Raw genomic sequence first — 13,077 nt, 5'->3', positions numbered from 1 at the left:
CCTTGGAACTAAGCGCTATGGGTCTCCAAATGAAAGTTTTGGTATCTCTCCACGATTATATTTTCATGCCACGAAGGGACGTCAAGAAATTATTGGTGGTCCAAGGGGATGGGTGGGATTCTCCCCCCCCCCCCCCCCCTCTCTAGATCTACCCCTGTTTCTACTGCATTACCGATTACAAGCAGAACAATTGAACAACCAAGTTTCGACGGTCGTGGAGCATTGCCACCACACCATTTAGTGAAGTAGCTTCTGTGGCCTCAGCGGCCGGTGCTTCCGGGAGGACCCATGGCCAGCTACTCAAAATCGTTGCTCTCCCGCAGCCTCCTGGAATGGTCTCGAAACGCGCCATTCATGGGCTTGCACAGCATCCACTCAGACAGGGAGATGTCATGTGCTAATGGTGGTTGTATTTTTGCGGAAAATAGTCGGACTTTGAACTAGACCAGGATGAAAAATCGCTATATCATGTTTTTAGAAGTTGTGAGGCGTCAATGAAGAAACATTATTAAGATGATCATGCCCATCTGCTTCTCTGCGCTCATCCACAACATACGACCTGTTGAGCACGTGCACAAATTGAAAGATTGAGTGCCATCAATATAATCGTTTTTTTAGTACTACTAAGAGATTTTGAGGCGTTAATGGAGACACATTACTGAGATGATCACGCCCATCTACTTCTCTGTGTTCATCCACAGCATACGCCCTCTTGAGCATGAGCACAACTCGAAAGATTGAGTACCGTCAATATAATCGACTTTTGACACTACTAGGTCGTTTAGCCAGTGCATTCTGGTTGTTAAATTGAAGGTCGATAACTCAACATAAGAACTTCGAGCCAATAAAGCCGAAAAAACAAACCGAAGGCCTGTTTTCTTATATCAAGTCAAAATTATGACCATAACCACAGAATTACGAGAAGAGGAAGAAGTGCGTATGGGAAATAGAATGGGTAAGGTTCATGGACTCTCACCCTCACTCCCAATGAAAACGCGAAGGTCCACCTCACCAAGGCTCTAAAAAAGACGAAACGGGCTCTTTGGTATAAGAGCAAACTCGGGTTTGCTATTTGTTATCTCATTCATCGTACATGACAGGATAAGATCTTATCATCTGCCACATTAAGCAATTGAGGTAGATGGCTGGTGGGCTAGGCAAAGTGGCATGCATGCTAAGTAAAAAAGCAAGCTAAATGCGAATTAAATCTGAAACGTGTGGTGGGGGGGGGGGGGGCAGTTAACAATACTGATTCACACACTGGAAAGCGGAGAGACAATAGTCCCTTCCGGCCCTCTGGTCCAATACCCATGCCATAGCGTCAAGATGGGCACCTCTTCAGGTCAAAATAGGACATAGGCAGTCCATGACGGGATCTCTACACGTTACAATGGACCCACGTTACGTCAGAACGGGACCTCTACGGGTTAGAATGGGTCCTCGCTGGACCGGAACAGCCTCTTTACAGGCCAGCATGGACCCTCTACAGACCAGAATGAAACCCACAGTCGGTAAAGGGCCCTCCACAGGCTAGGATGGGCCCTCCACAGGCCAGAAGGTACCTCCTCAGTCAATAACGGACCCTCCGCTGGTCAGAACTGATCGTGTACAGACCAGAATTCGTCCTGGATAGGCCAGAATGCCCCCCCCCCCCTACAGTAAATAATGGCTCCTCTATCGACCAGACCGGGCCCTCTAAGTCAATAATGGGCCCTCCACAAACCCGAATGGGTTTCTGTGCATGCCAGAATGAAGCCTCCACAGTCGGCAAAACACCTTCCACAGGTTAGAATTAATCCTGTATACGCCAAAATTATCTGGCCAAACTCAACATGCCACCCTCCACAGGCCAGAATTGCTACCTGACATTGTCGACTACATTTACCCGATGTTGCGGATAAGCTTTGACAAGACTTTTGATGCTTCCAGGAGTGACCTGACACTACTGTCATCTCCACGCTTCCACGTGGGTTTATGAAGGCATTGCAGAATCAGCCATTACGGCGCTGGTACAGCAGCTGTGGCACATGACGGGTGGGATTTTGCCCCTGGCACTCTTCCATGTCGATGTACCAGAAGCCCAGCGGCGTGCACACGCAGACGCTTTCCTCGAGAGCATGAGCTGAGTGATCCCCCACCGCGAGCCGCGATGATGCGCTCTGGCATTGGTTCTAGCAAGTCTAGGCTTCCAGCACTCGCCGACCTCTTGGGGGGCAGACCTCGCAAGTTCAGACCGCTAGTTTGGCACGGAGCGCCTGTGCATCGATTCGGCTTTTCTACCGCTAACGTCAAGCCGTGAGTCATAACGGTTTTCCAGACGGGCCTGACGAACGTGCGTGGCATCAACGTCGGCAATGACCCAGCCGAAATCCCCCTCCCAAAAAAAAATAGAGGAATGGGCATTGAACATGACCGTCCCCGTTCCCGACCGTCCCCGCTTTTCGCCTTAGCGGCGAAAAGCGGACGAGGACATAGACTGATTATGCCAGATCGAGCAGCACTTCTGGAATGTGCTCCAGGGAGCCTGCTGGCTCACTGCTGCAGCATGACCGACGAAAGCAGCCAGGTCTTCGCCTCCAGCAGTGCAAGCCTCGCACAGATCAGGACAAGGACTGTTAATGTGAATCGCAGCTTTTAATTGCTATTGTTCGGTTTATTGTTTTCCAAAATGATTTCGCGTTATTTGCAGAATGCAATGTTGAACTGACGTATTTGTTCACAAAACCGTTCTGGAAACGCTAAGTTCCTGAAAGTTCGCTTTTTCTGAAATGCAGCCTCCTTAGTTACACCTCTAAATCTTGATATAAATGTGCCAAAACTCGTGGCACACTCCTTTGCACACTGTAACCAAAAATAGACCCAAGATATTGCACATTTTCACCTTATAGTGTGTTGTAATTTGATACACCATAACACAGCAAACCACACCGTAAAATGACGACCATAGTTTCCTATACGAGAAGACGCGTGGCGCATCTTACCCAGTGCACCGGGGACCCACTTCGTTACCGGCTTGTCTTCAAGTTCCGCACGCTTCCCAGTATTTAATGCTGTCTGTATCCAGGTGAACTTGTGGGGCACGAAATCTGTAAATACAGCACGCTACAGGCGGTGCGTTTCGTATAAGCCATAACTTAAGTCGGCCGGCAACCATTCAGTGTGTGCATTGTTTTTCACATCGCGGATGATCTGTCCATCAGCTTTACGATTAGTTCAGTTATAAGGGATGACAATTAATTTTCAAAGAAATCTGACTGAACGTTGTATACCCTTCATCTCAGTTTTCACTAACATGGTTTGATGCCAAAACTCAACGCCGTCATCACAGAACAGCAATATCGGTTCAGTGAAATGTTTTGTGCGCAGCAAAATACAATGAAGCACACGGCGAGAGCGCCAATTAGCTTACTTTGTACATGACCTTTGAAGAAACCACACCAACAACGATTTAAATATTAGCGCCATCCTGATTAGCAGGCGCACCACGGATCTTGCCGGAAGGAGCAAGCGAATAAAATGCGACCGATGACACCAATGTCTGAAGGCTGATGCCGGCGCCAGAAGAACATTTCCAGTCGTTGAAATATTATTTGATGTCAAGCTTAAAACACGGAGCATTGCCACCCCCTCCCCGCAAAAAAATACTTGTGGTTAAGGTCGTCTAACCGGCATCTCCTGATATGTTAGCGGTCAATAGTTGTTAGCATAAGGACTGTGATCTTGTACTGCGTGAAAAAAGTGAACCGCCGGCCTCCTCTGAACTCATGAGTGACCTTATATCTTTATAATATATTATATAATGCAAAGTACGATGATCTCTGTCCCATTGAAGGTTTACTTTACGGCTTTCCGCTGCGATCCAACACGACCGCTGGCCACTCGCCGCCTGACGTGTCTCTTACTTCGTGTGCCCTCCTTCTTGCTCATCAACACGAACCCGCGGGCTGCTGGGTAGCCCTGGTCAGATTCGGGTTGTGAGGCGATCTTCCAGTCCAAGCCATCTTCCACTACGGCGCTGTCAGCTGTCCCGCATTCGCAGCCCGTCCTGCAAGGGCCAGTCAAAGAAACGTGGACTGCTACGCCGAAAACAGCACACAAGGACAAGTCAAAGGAACATCAACTGCTACGCCGAAAACAGCACACAAGGACAAGTCAAAGGAACATGAACTGCCACGCCGAAAACAGCACACAAGGACAAGTCAAAGAAACACCAACTGCTACGCCGAAAACAGCACACAAGAACAAGTCAAAGGAACATGGACTGCTACGCCGAAAACAGCACACAAGGACAAGTCAAAGAAGCATGAACTGCTACATCAAAAACAGCACACAAGGACAAGTCAAAGGAACATGAACCGTCACGCCGAAAACAGCACACAAGGACAAGTCAAAGGAACATGACCTGCTACGCCAAAAGCATCACGCAAGGACAAGTCAAAGGAATATGAACTGATACGCCAAACACAGCACACAAAGACAAGTCAGAGGAATATGGACTGCTACGACAAAAACAGCAGCACACAAGGGCATGCCGAAGAAATATTAACTGCTACGCCAACAGCGGAACACAAGCAATGAGATGTGCTTGATCTGCTACTTACGCCAACATGCAACGCTTTTCGCAACGCAGTTGAACTAATGTCCTTTTCTTCCGGAGCGAGATACTCTTCGAAAAAGTTGAGCTTGTGTCCACTTTCTTACGCATTTTCACATTTTAACCTGCCAGGACAACTAAAACGTGCGATAGACGAACGATTCGCCAGGAAAACCTTTTTCTGATTTTCCTGGATTTAACCATGTGTTTATTTACAATGCGTCTTACGAGACACATCAGTCAGACACGCAAATGCTCATTGACTGCCAGGTACGTAACCTGTAGAGATTAGCAGTCCGAAGTGCCCGCAGACACCAGGTGCAAATGCATTGGACACATTTCACGACTATCCTAAACGAATTTGGGCGATCTGCGTTAAAGTGCCATCATGTGCGCATGCCAAATCTCTCCAAATATCATATCTGTGCGTGCGTGCGTGAGCGCACGTCTGTGTATCCTCTGTCGTGTGAGTGGACCAGAGACGCATCTTCTTTCCAAAATGTCCGCCCGCAGACCGAACCGCCTCGGTCAGTTGGGGATCAAACCCACAAAAACCAGCTGAGTTATAATGCTGGCCTAGGGTGAGGGCTTGGCCGGCATATATTGTGTTAAATGCAAGTTGCTGTCATTCTTATTAATTTGTATTTTGTTGCAGCTGATGCACTTCTTTTTATTGGTTCAAAACCAAAGCTGCTACACTTAAGACGCATGCATAGTAAGCATAACATAGCGTGCCCCTGCCATCTAATGCAGATCATGTTGTGCCATATGCCAGTAATGTTGCTAAAACAGCAGTGAGCAAAGCACCTGAACCCATGAATTTTCTTTGGTACCGCCGTGCAGCTTAAACGCTGTGATGTCAGTCTTCCAGTGCAAATCAGAAAGGACTTGGAAGTTTAAATGGGCCATCACTAAGATGTGCATTATTTCAGTCTAGCTCCTCATCTCAGTAAACCACAGGTTAGGCTTTAAAAAATTGCATGCTGTAAAGAAATGATGGATGTTTCAACTGCTCGGAAGTATGTTCAGTTTATTACAATGAAAACGGAAATAAAGCATATATATATATATATATATATATATATATATATATATATATATATATCTATATACATTTATAGCTCCAGGAAAGTGGGGTCATGAAACAATGCCAATCGAATTCGTCATTTTCACGATGTGCTTGACAACACCTGAATGCGTTGCAAAAGTTCTAATACGAATAATCCGGGCTGCTTAAATATCGTAGCCCTGGCGAAAATCGCATCGGTGTTTATCGTCCTGAATCTGGACGTGTCGAATCAATTTCTGAGTTATTTGCCTGTCAGCTCATTACTTCGTGTTATTGGAACAATGCCGCTATGGGATCGGCACCTGTTCTAGCGCTTGGAAGTAGTCAATCTATCCTCATTTTTCCATACAAATTGCATTGAGCGCCCATTAACTAGCCTCGAGAACAAAGAAGCACAAGTTTGTAAAGCGTCGTTAGATACACCTTTCGTTGCATGCCATTTGAAACCTGTGCTGTGCCTAGTCACACATTACATGTTTGCTTACACTCCGATGGACATCCATGTAGCGGTGCCCTTTTCAAAACACGCGCGCCAGCAATCCTCGATGAAAGGCATGTTGGGCTCCTTATTCCAGGTGATGCTTTTTGGTCTTCTGTTGGCCCAAAGCCAGTGTTTTGCGGCTGAAGAATTGCGAGCATGGAACAAAACGGCACAGGTTTATCCATTTCAACATTCAAAGCATGACGGTGCGCAATTGCACATGCCAAGGCTCTTTACATTCATAACAACTTCAGTGCCATCGAAACTCTTAGGATGATGACCGTCATTTTGCCAGAAGACATTGGTGTTCATTACATCTATTAATCGTCTTCACCTTTACTATAGACATAAAACATACATAGCAGAATGCCTGTGCATGTTTCAAGTAACATACGCGTGGCGCCAGTCTTCTTTATTTTGCCCCAGGTAATCACAGCCAGCACTGAGTAGGCTTCTACTCCATCCACGTGCTCGTTGCAGAACGACATTGGTAGAGGCCGGAAGCCAGGTCCGGCAGCTGTGGCGTTTCCGCATCTGCATCCGCCCCTATGAGCCAGAATGAAATCAAACGCATCGTTATCACCTCTCACAGAAAGCAACAAGAGTATTCAGAATTCACTACATGGTTGACATCCGCCTAATGCACAGAATATATTAATGAGCAGCCCATGGAAGCAACCAGCCTATTTCAGTTTTATTTTTATACTGCTGAAAGGAGCAATGCTTAAATAATTGGACTCCCGCCCCGGTGGCTCAGTTGGTCAGAGCGCCTGCTTTCGGGTCCTGACACCCGTGGCGAAGTGGACTCAACTCGCTTTAGACGCTCGCTATTTGCCCTTCACAGGTATGGCCTGCGGTCGGTGGCAGCGGTCGCGCTAAAGGTCAGTTGACGTCACAGGGCAGCCCAGACCGTGCCGAGCATTGCGGCGCGTTTAACTTTCGCTACCACATTCTGCTGATGCCTGGAATTGCGCGATCGGATGATAGGGGTCATGGCTCATACAACAAGGACTGCTTAGCGTGGGCTGTGCTTTCCCAGAAATTTCATTCGATTCTCTTTTGTTGTTAAAATTTAATACAATGAAAAATCCATTTGATTCCATCCATTCAAAAGGTTCGAATCAAGTCAAATCTTAAATCTTCAACATAAAAAAATGCTGGTTTTACTCGAGTTACCATCCTTATGCTTCTTATATGAGAGCCTGGAATGTTGACTGCCGCGAACTTTCTTTCAGGAAATATGTTTTACGTAGCCAGGATATCCAAATTCGCTTAATTGCTACCTGTGCAGCCTCGAGCATTTTTAGGAAATCAAGATTGCGACCGCCGCCATATTGAATTTCATCCCTGAGTATCCAGTTTCAAAGTTTTTTTCTCGATGGCTTGGAGGTTCGTGTGACACCAGTTTGGGTTTTTCTATGGTAGGGAGTACATTTATGCAGTTATTAGTCATGTAAGAGGTCAAAACTAAGGTCAAATCGAATTCTTAAAGTTGAACTTAATCATAAGCCACCAAATTCTTTGTATTGATCGACGTATGGCGTTTGTCGTCTTTGCGTACTCATTGCAAGGGTACCACTCACAAAAGCTGCATATGCTATATACTATAATTTTGTAAGGATGCGCTCCATACCCAATGCATGCCCTATAAAACACGCTTTTCACGCGGATAGGTACGTGTAGTCGAGTTGCCGTCGCGGCCTTTTGACGGAAATATTTTGTGTAACTAGTTGGATGTAGCTACGAGAGCAAAGTTAATCTGATTGTTACTTCCGCAACTTTACACATTTCCCAGAACTCAAAATGGCCGCTGCTACTATGTTGAATGCCGGTCCAGTTTCAAAGTTTACCTTGGCGATATGGAGGGTCTTGTGATATTATTTAAGGGAGATTTTCGATGGCATGAAGCCAGTTTTTGCAGTCATTTTAATGTATGCGGTCAACGTCAAGGCCAAATCGCAAGCAAAAGGCCAAACTTGATTTAAAATAACCTGATATATGCCGTTTATTGTCTTCCCGTACTACTCAAAAAGGTACAACTAGCAGCAGCAGTGTTGCAAACCATAATAATATGGACTAATGTGTTATATACACGGCGTATGTGTATATGAGACTGCAATGCATGCATAGACATGTTCTGTCGGCTGCGATGAACTTAAGTGTCCATTTGGAAACTCGTCGCTGCAAAGCGATACGCTTCGAGTGTCAGGCGACTCTGCCAGGATGTGGTATCTTAGCTCACAAATCGTGCTCCTTTAGATTGATATCCGGGAGTAGAAACAATGAAAAAAGAGGTCTTTGCGCGCTCATTCGCGATTTTCCAAAAGTTCCTGAAGTCCCATCATAGTGACTTGACTTGAAGCAAGACTGTCTGTGTCTAGGAAATAGTGTAAGGCGAAAGGCAGCAAGGCCAACGCAGCTGGGTACAGGTTAAACAACACAAAATTTTCTGTCGACGCTCAATACCGTGTCCCTTGTCACAATCGTTTCTGTGCTGTTTCCCTGCACCGCCCCTCCAGGCTGACTGCAGGTAATTGCTCAACTCTTTGTATGACTTGTTGCCATGAAGTAGAAGACATGCAGCAGCACGGCAATAATCGGCAATGCTGAGGTGGTACGCACTTAGGGCTCTGTTTCAGGCCCTCCCGTTTGTCGTGCTGGTGATGCCGCCACCGAACGCTACGCTGTGCCCTGCCCTTGCCAATGCTCTTGCTGTGTGCCTGAGCGTTACTAATTAAATTAAAAATGCATGTCATAGCCAGACACAGCCGGACAACTTGCAAGCGATGCACGTTGTCAACAAAAGGGCGAGCTCTACGTAAGTGAACCGCGGCCCGGTAAACTTCATTACACCTTCCGTTACATGGGCATGCTACCTTCCACTCGTAAGGATTTGCGAGGTTGGATCTGCAAGCTCCATCAGCTAAAATTCGGTATCATCGGTATAGTGATATTCATCGCGAATTTTCAGCCCTGTAGTTCCCTGCCTCGTGCCACGCCACACCTTGTCTTACTGGCACTGGCATGCGCACAAGTTAGTCCGAATGTATGCTGGTCTTGATGAACGCAAGAATCCAAGGAAGCTGGATGGTTGCATCACAGTGCTTACTTTCCAAAAGCAGCGAATTCTGTCTTAGCTGCACTGCAGGCGTCCAGGCAGTGCCGGAACAGCCTGACGGGGTGTTTCGACCAGCTCACTGGCTCCGTTGCGCAGCTCCATCCCCCTGGAACTGGAGAGCGATACAGTTAATCGGGATTTGCGAACGTTGTGGCACTGCCTGCTTTGCATTTACACTGCACTGCATGCGAATGCTCATACATTACACCATGCATTGCATCATGCATCTACACGCATCGCAGAGTCCGCAAAGCGCTAACCTATCGAGTTCTCTTGATTCTAAAAGATGTAAAAAAGCACCAACTGTTTCTCATTGATTAAGTATTACCAGTGTTTTTAGGGCACATGGTCACTCCTAGAAGCCAACGAAATAAACAGACACCGCTTCGCATCCTTTTATTCATAATCTGAAATCAAACTTTCTTTGACAGGGTCTGGACGCACATACCATTAACGAACGCTTCTCTGTCGTGAAGCAGGAACCCTTCTCCGGGTGAGAGCGGCTTGCTGCTTTGAGCTTCCACCCATGTTTCAACGTCGAATTCAGGGTCATCCTCCTTGAGGCTTCCACAGGCGCAGGTCATTCTGGGTGCATCCGCCAGCAGTTAACCCGACATTGACCGGGCTCCTCAGCAGCACACCATTGGCTGGCGGGGACAGATTTCACTCCTCCCCTGTTTATCTCAAGAATGGCTGGACCGAATTCACAAAGTTAAATCGCAACCGATAGCACCGTAGCGTGCAGTCTCAAACCACGCAACAAACTTGATTTTAAGTTTGTATTAAGGTCATAGGCCAAGGTCAAATTCTGAAACAATGCCGCTTTGGAATATCTGCCCACTCCCACGACGTATTTCATTTAGAAGCGCATCTCTTTGTGTGGATTTACTGCGCTTTGATCAAGCGTGCTACATGGGAAGGTATTCAATGTTACGCGCGCCTCGTCAGGTACGGCCAAGGTCACGTGCCGTGCCAATTAGAGCGGCACCTTGGTGTTCATATCTGTTCTGGTCTCTTTATTTACGTGATATGTGAACCATCTTAACGTGAAGTGGGCGAGCCTTGACGCAATTATGGGTATAAGACAGGTGAGCATGAGCGGCGGCCTGTTCATAAATCATCCAAGGTCAAAGAGATGCGTTTACTTTGGATGGCAATTGTGTCATAGAATTGGAAGTGCGAAAGCCATCGTCTACGGTCTGCCTGTGATACTCCCTGTGATATCCACCTATCAGGATATAGATCTTGATTGTTCTGTTCACGCTGAACAATGATAGACGCTAACCGTTTGAATACCCGGGGGTGCCGATAAGGTAGTGATTAAAGGGAGTGCTCCACATTTGAAGATATTGAATCAAGCATGGAATACGTTAAAAATTATCACTCATAAGTGTTATATACTTTTAAGTGGAAAAACTGCCCCAGACACCACAATTTCTCTATTGAGTAAATATGTTCCTCAATACGTGTTTGTTAGATTGCGTCATTGTACCTTGTACAACGTTAATTAGGAGCCGATTGGCGGCCCTGCTTTCTGGAAATTGTGCTCACGAGCAGCAGATATGAACGACCCGACAATTTTATCTTTCTTGGTCTTGGTCGACAAATAGATAATGGAATAACAGCATTTTAATGACGTTATTATGATGTCATACATCCCAAGGTGACCCTGAAGTCCCTCCCACCAATACTCTACAAAATTTAACGCCCTTTCGGCTCAGGAGCCAGAAAGTTTTATGTCTTAAAAAAGGACATGACCGTGAGCGGTATCGAAAGGTTCAGCATAGCTATTCCAGTTCAAAATCCCATACAAATGTGGATCACTTCCTTTAACGCGCCTGCGTTAACTATTGCGCACCTAGGAAACTAGGGGTGCGGGGTTCGATTCTCCGCAATGGCAGCCAACCCTGCCAGGGTGACGGCAGGCGACGCCATGTAGCCTCAGCGGCTGAGTGCGTCGTAAAGCTCAATGTCGACGACGTGTGGACACTCAGGACGAGCAATACAATACGACACAATCCCATCCAATGCAACACAATGCAATACGACACAATCCCATCCAATGCAACACAATACAATACGACACAATCCCATCCAATGCAACACAATACAATACGACACAATCCCATCCAATGCAACACAATACAATACGACACAATCCCATCCAATGCAACACAATACAATACGACACAATCCCATCCAATGCAACACAATACAATACGGCAGTCAGATTGGAAAATAACAGCTTTAAACGGGACGGCTCAACTTAAAACTAGCACTCACGGCCCAGCTATTACAAAGCGATCCGTGCATGCCTCCATGCACCCTTCCAAAGTAGTGACGTATCCAGGAGATCGCCAAACTAGCCGGAGGGGGATTTTGGAGACCCACCATAGCCTTAAGTCTGAAACCCACGGCAGGTCATCAAGTCATGGCATAAACACATGAAACATAGGCATGTAGGAACTTCGGGCTTTCAAGGTACCGGGTGCAGATAACCAGCGTAGTTGACGCGCCCTAAAGCCGCACACACACACGCGCGCACGCACGCACGCACGCATACACCACACCCACACCCACACCCCGCACACCCACACCCACGCCCACACCCACACCCACACACCCCACCCCACCCCATATATATATATATATATATATATATATATATATATATATATATATATATAGTTTATTGCATATCAGAGAAAATTCCATGTTTACATCCTCTTGGACGTTTTTACAACGAGCAAGTAGGTCAAAAACGCGAAATGTTATGACCTTGCTCAAAGACACGCTGTGCTCCCCAACCAACAAAGCATGAGAGAAACGTTGCTCCCGATATAATCCAGTTTATAGATATATATAGGCATGCGTCAAAAGCATCCATCTTTTCTGCCTCGAAAAGGATTTGTATGTGCCTTCTCTATAAAGGTACGTTGTCTTGATATTTCTTGCGTGTTCCGATGTCAGTCCTGTCAGCGATCTGTTTTTGATCGTGAACGCCTTGCGCTTTTCACACCCTGCCCGTGTCAAACGACGCTTTAGTCTCCTGCTAAAAGCGCATGCCCGCAACCTGGAAAGGGACGAAGTTCGTTAAGTACAGTGATCACCGTTAATGCGGTTGAGAAAATATATCTGCAATAACAGTTCTCCGGCTATTTTGTGAACAATTCTATTATTATAGCTATAGTATCCAAGAATTACAACATATGCGTTCCATAATATATCATTATGGTTATAATTGTGAATAATTTTAGTTTGTGAAGGTCAGGCGACTACATCATGAAACCCAGGTGCGGTTTTCGTTAGTTGGCATGCGATGACAATATTTTATTAGCAACATTTATTTCCTTCGTTCACCCTAAAGATAGTAAGGTTCTTCAGACCATGGTCATTGAGCCGGTGGAATTTCACAAAAACACGTAGAACCAATTATGACAATTTGCATTAGTCATCAGCCATCATTACCTCGAAATCAGCCTGCCTGCTAGCCGCCGGTCCCTGGTTAGCTAGACACCAGCCCCAAACCGGCCAGCACCAACAAATCCCAAGAGTAAGCGTCACGTTTGATTTTAATGGTATTAAAGTGAGTGTTCATCACGAGAAGATACTGGAGCGAACATCAGGCTTGATGTTCCATGAGTATGCGTCGCGTTTGATTTTAATGGTATTAAAGTGAGTGTTCATCACGAGAAGATATTTAAGCAAACATGTGATGAAATAGGGTGAGTTATAAGTATTGCGTACTAAAAAATGGAAAAGGCTGCCCTCAATAACAAATGTTCTCTATTTAGCAAATATGCTAAAAAATACAG

General features: G+C 46.1%; 1 protein-coding gene across 1 annotated transcript in view; it reads right to left on the bottom strand.

Moving 5' to 3' along the window:
* Window positions 1–11,664, bottom strand: part of LOC119102696 (uncharacterized) — a 33,615-nt gene extending 21,951 nt beyond the window's left edge. Inside the window, exons 1-6 of the mRNA XM_037226154.1 lie at window positions 11,546–11,664; window positions 9,711–9,847; window positions 9,254–9,374; window positions 6,149–6,690; window positions 3,903–4,045; window positions 2,982–3,086 (exon numbers count right to left, since the gene is read on the bottom strand). Of these exons, the coding sequence (XP_037082049.1) occupies window positions 2,982–3,086; window positions 3,903–4,045; window positions 6,149–6,219 (319 nt within the window). The 5' untranslated portion in view covers window positions 6,220–6,690; window positions 9,254–9,374; window positions 9,711–9,847; window positions 11,546–11,664. The remainder of the gene's footprint in view (window positions 1–2,981; window positions 3,087–3,902; window positions 4,046–6,148; window positions 6,691–9,253; window positions 9,375–9,710; window positions 9,848–11,545) is intronic.
* Window positions 11,665–13,077: the final 1,413 nt, after the last annotated feature.

This window comes from Pollicipes pollicipes, unplaced genomic scaffold (assembly GCF_011947565.3).
Source record: "Pollicipes pollicipes isolate AB1234 unplaced genomic scaffold, Ppol_2.1 Scaffold_5724;HRSCAF=6776_pilon_pilon_pilon, whole genome shotgun sequence".
Classification (NCBI taxonomy): Eukaryota; Metazoa; Arthropoda; class Thecostraca; order Pollicipedomorpha; family Pollicipedidae; genus Pollicipes; species Pollicipes pollicipes.
Note: the sequence above shows the minus strand (reverse complement) of the source record. Positions and strands in the feature narration are given on the sequence as shown.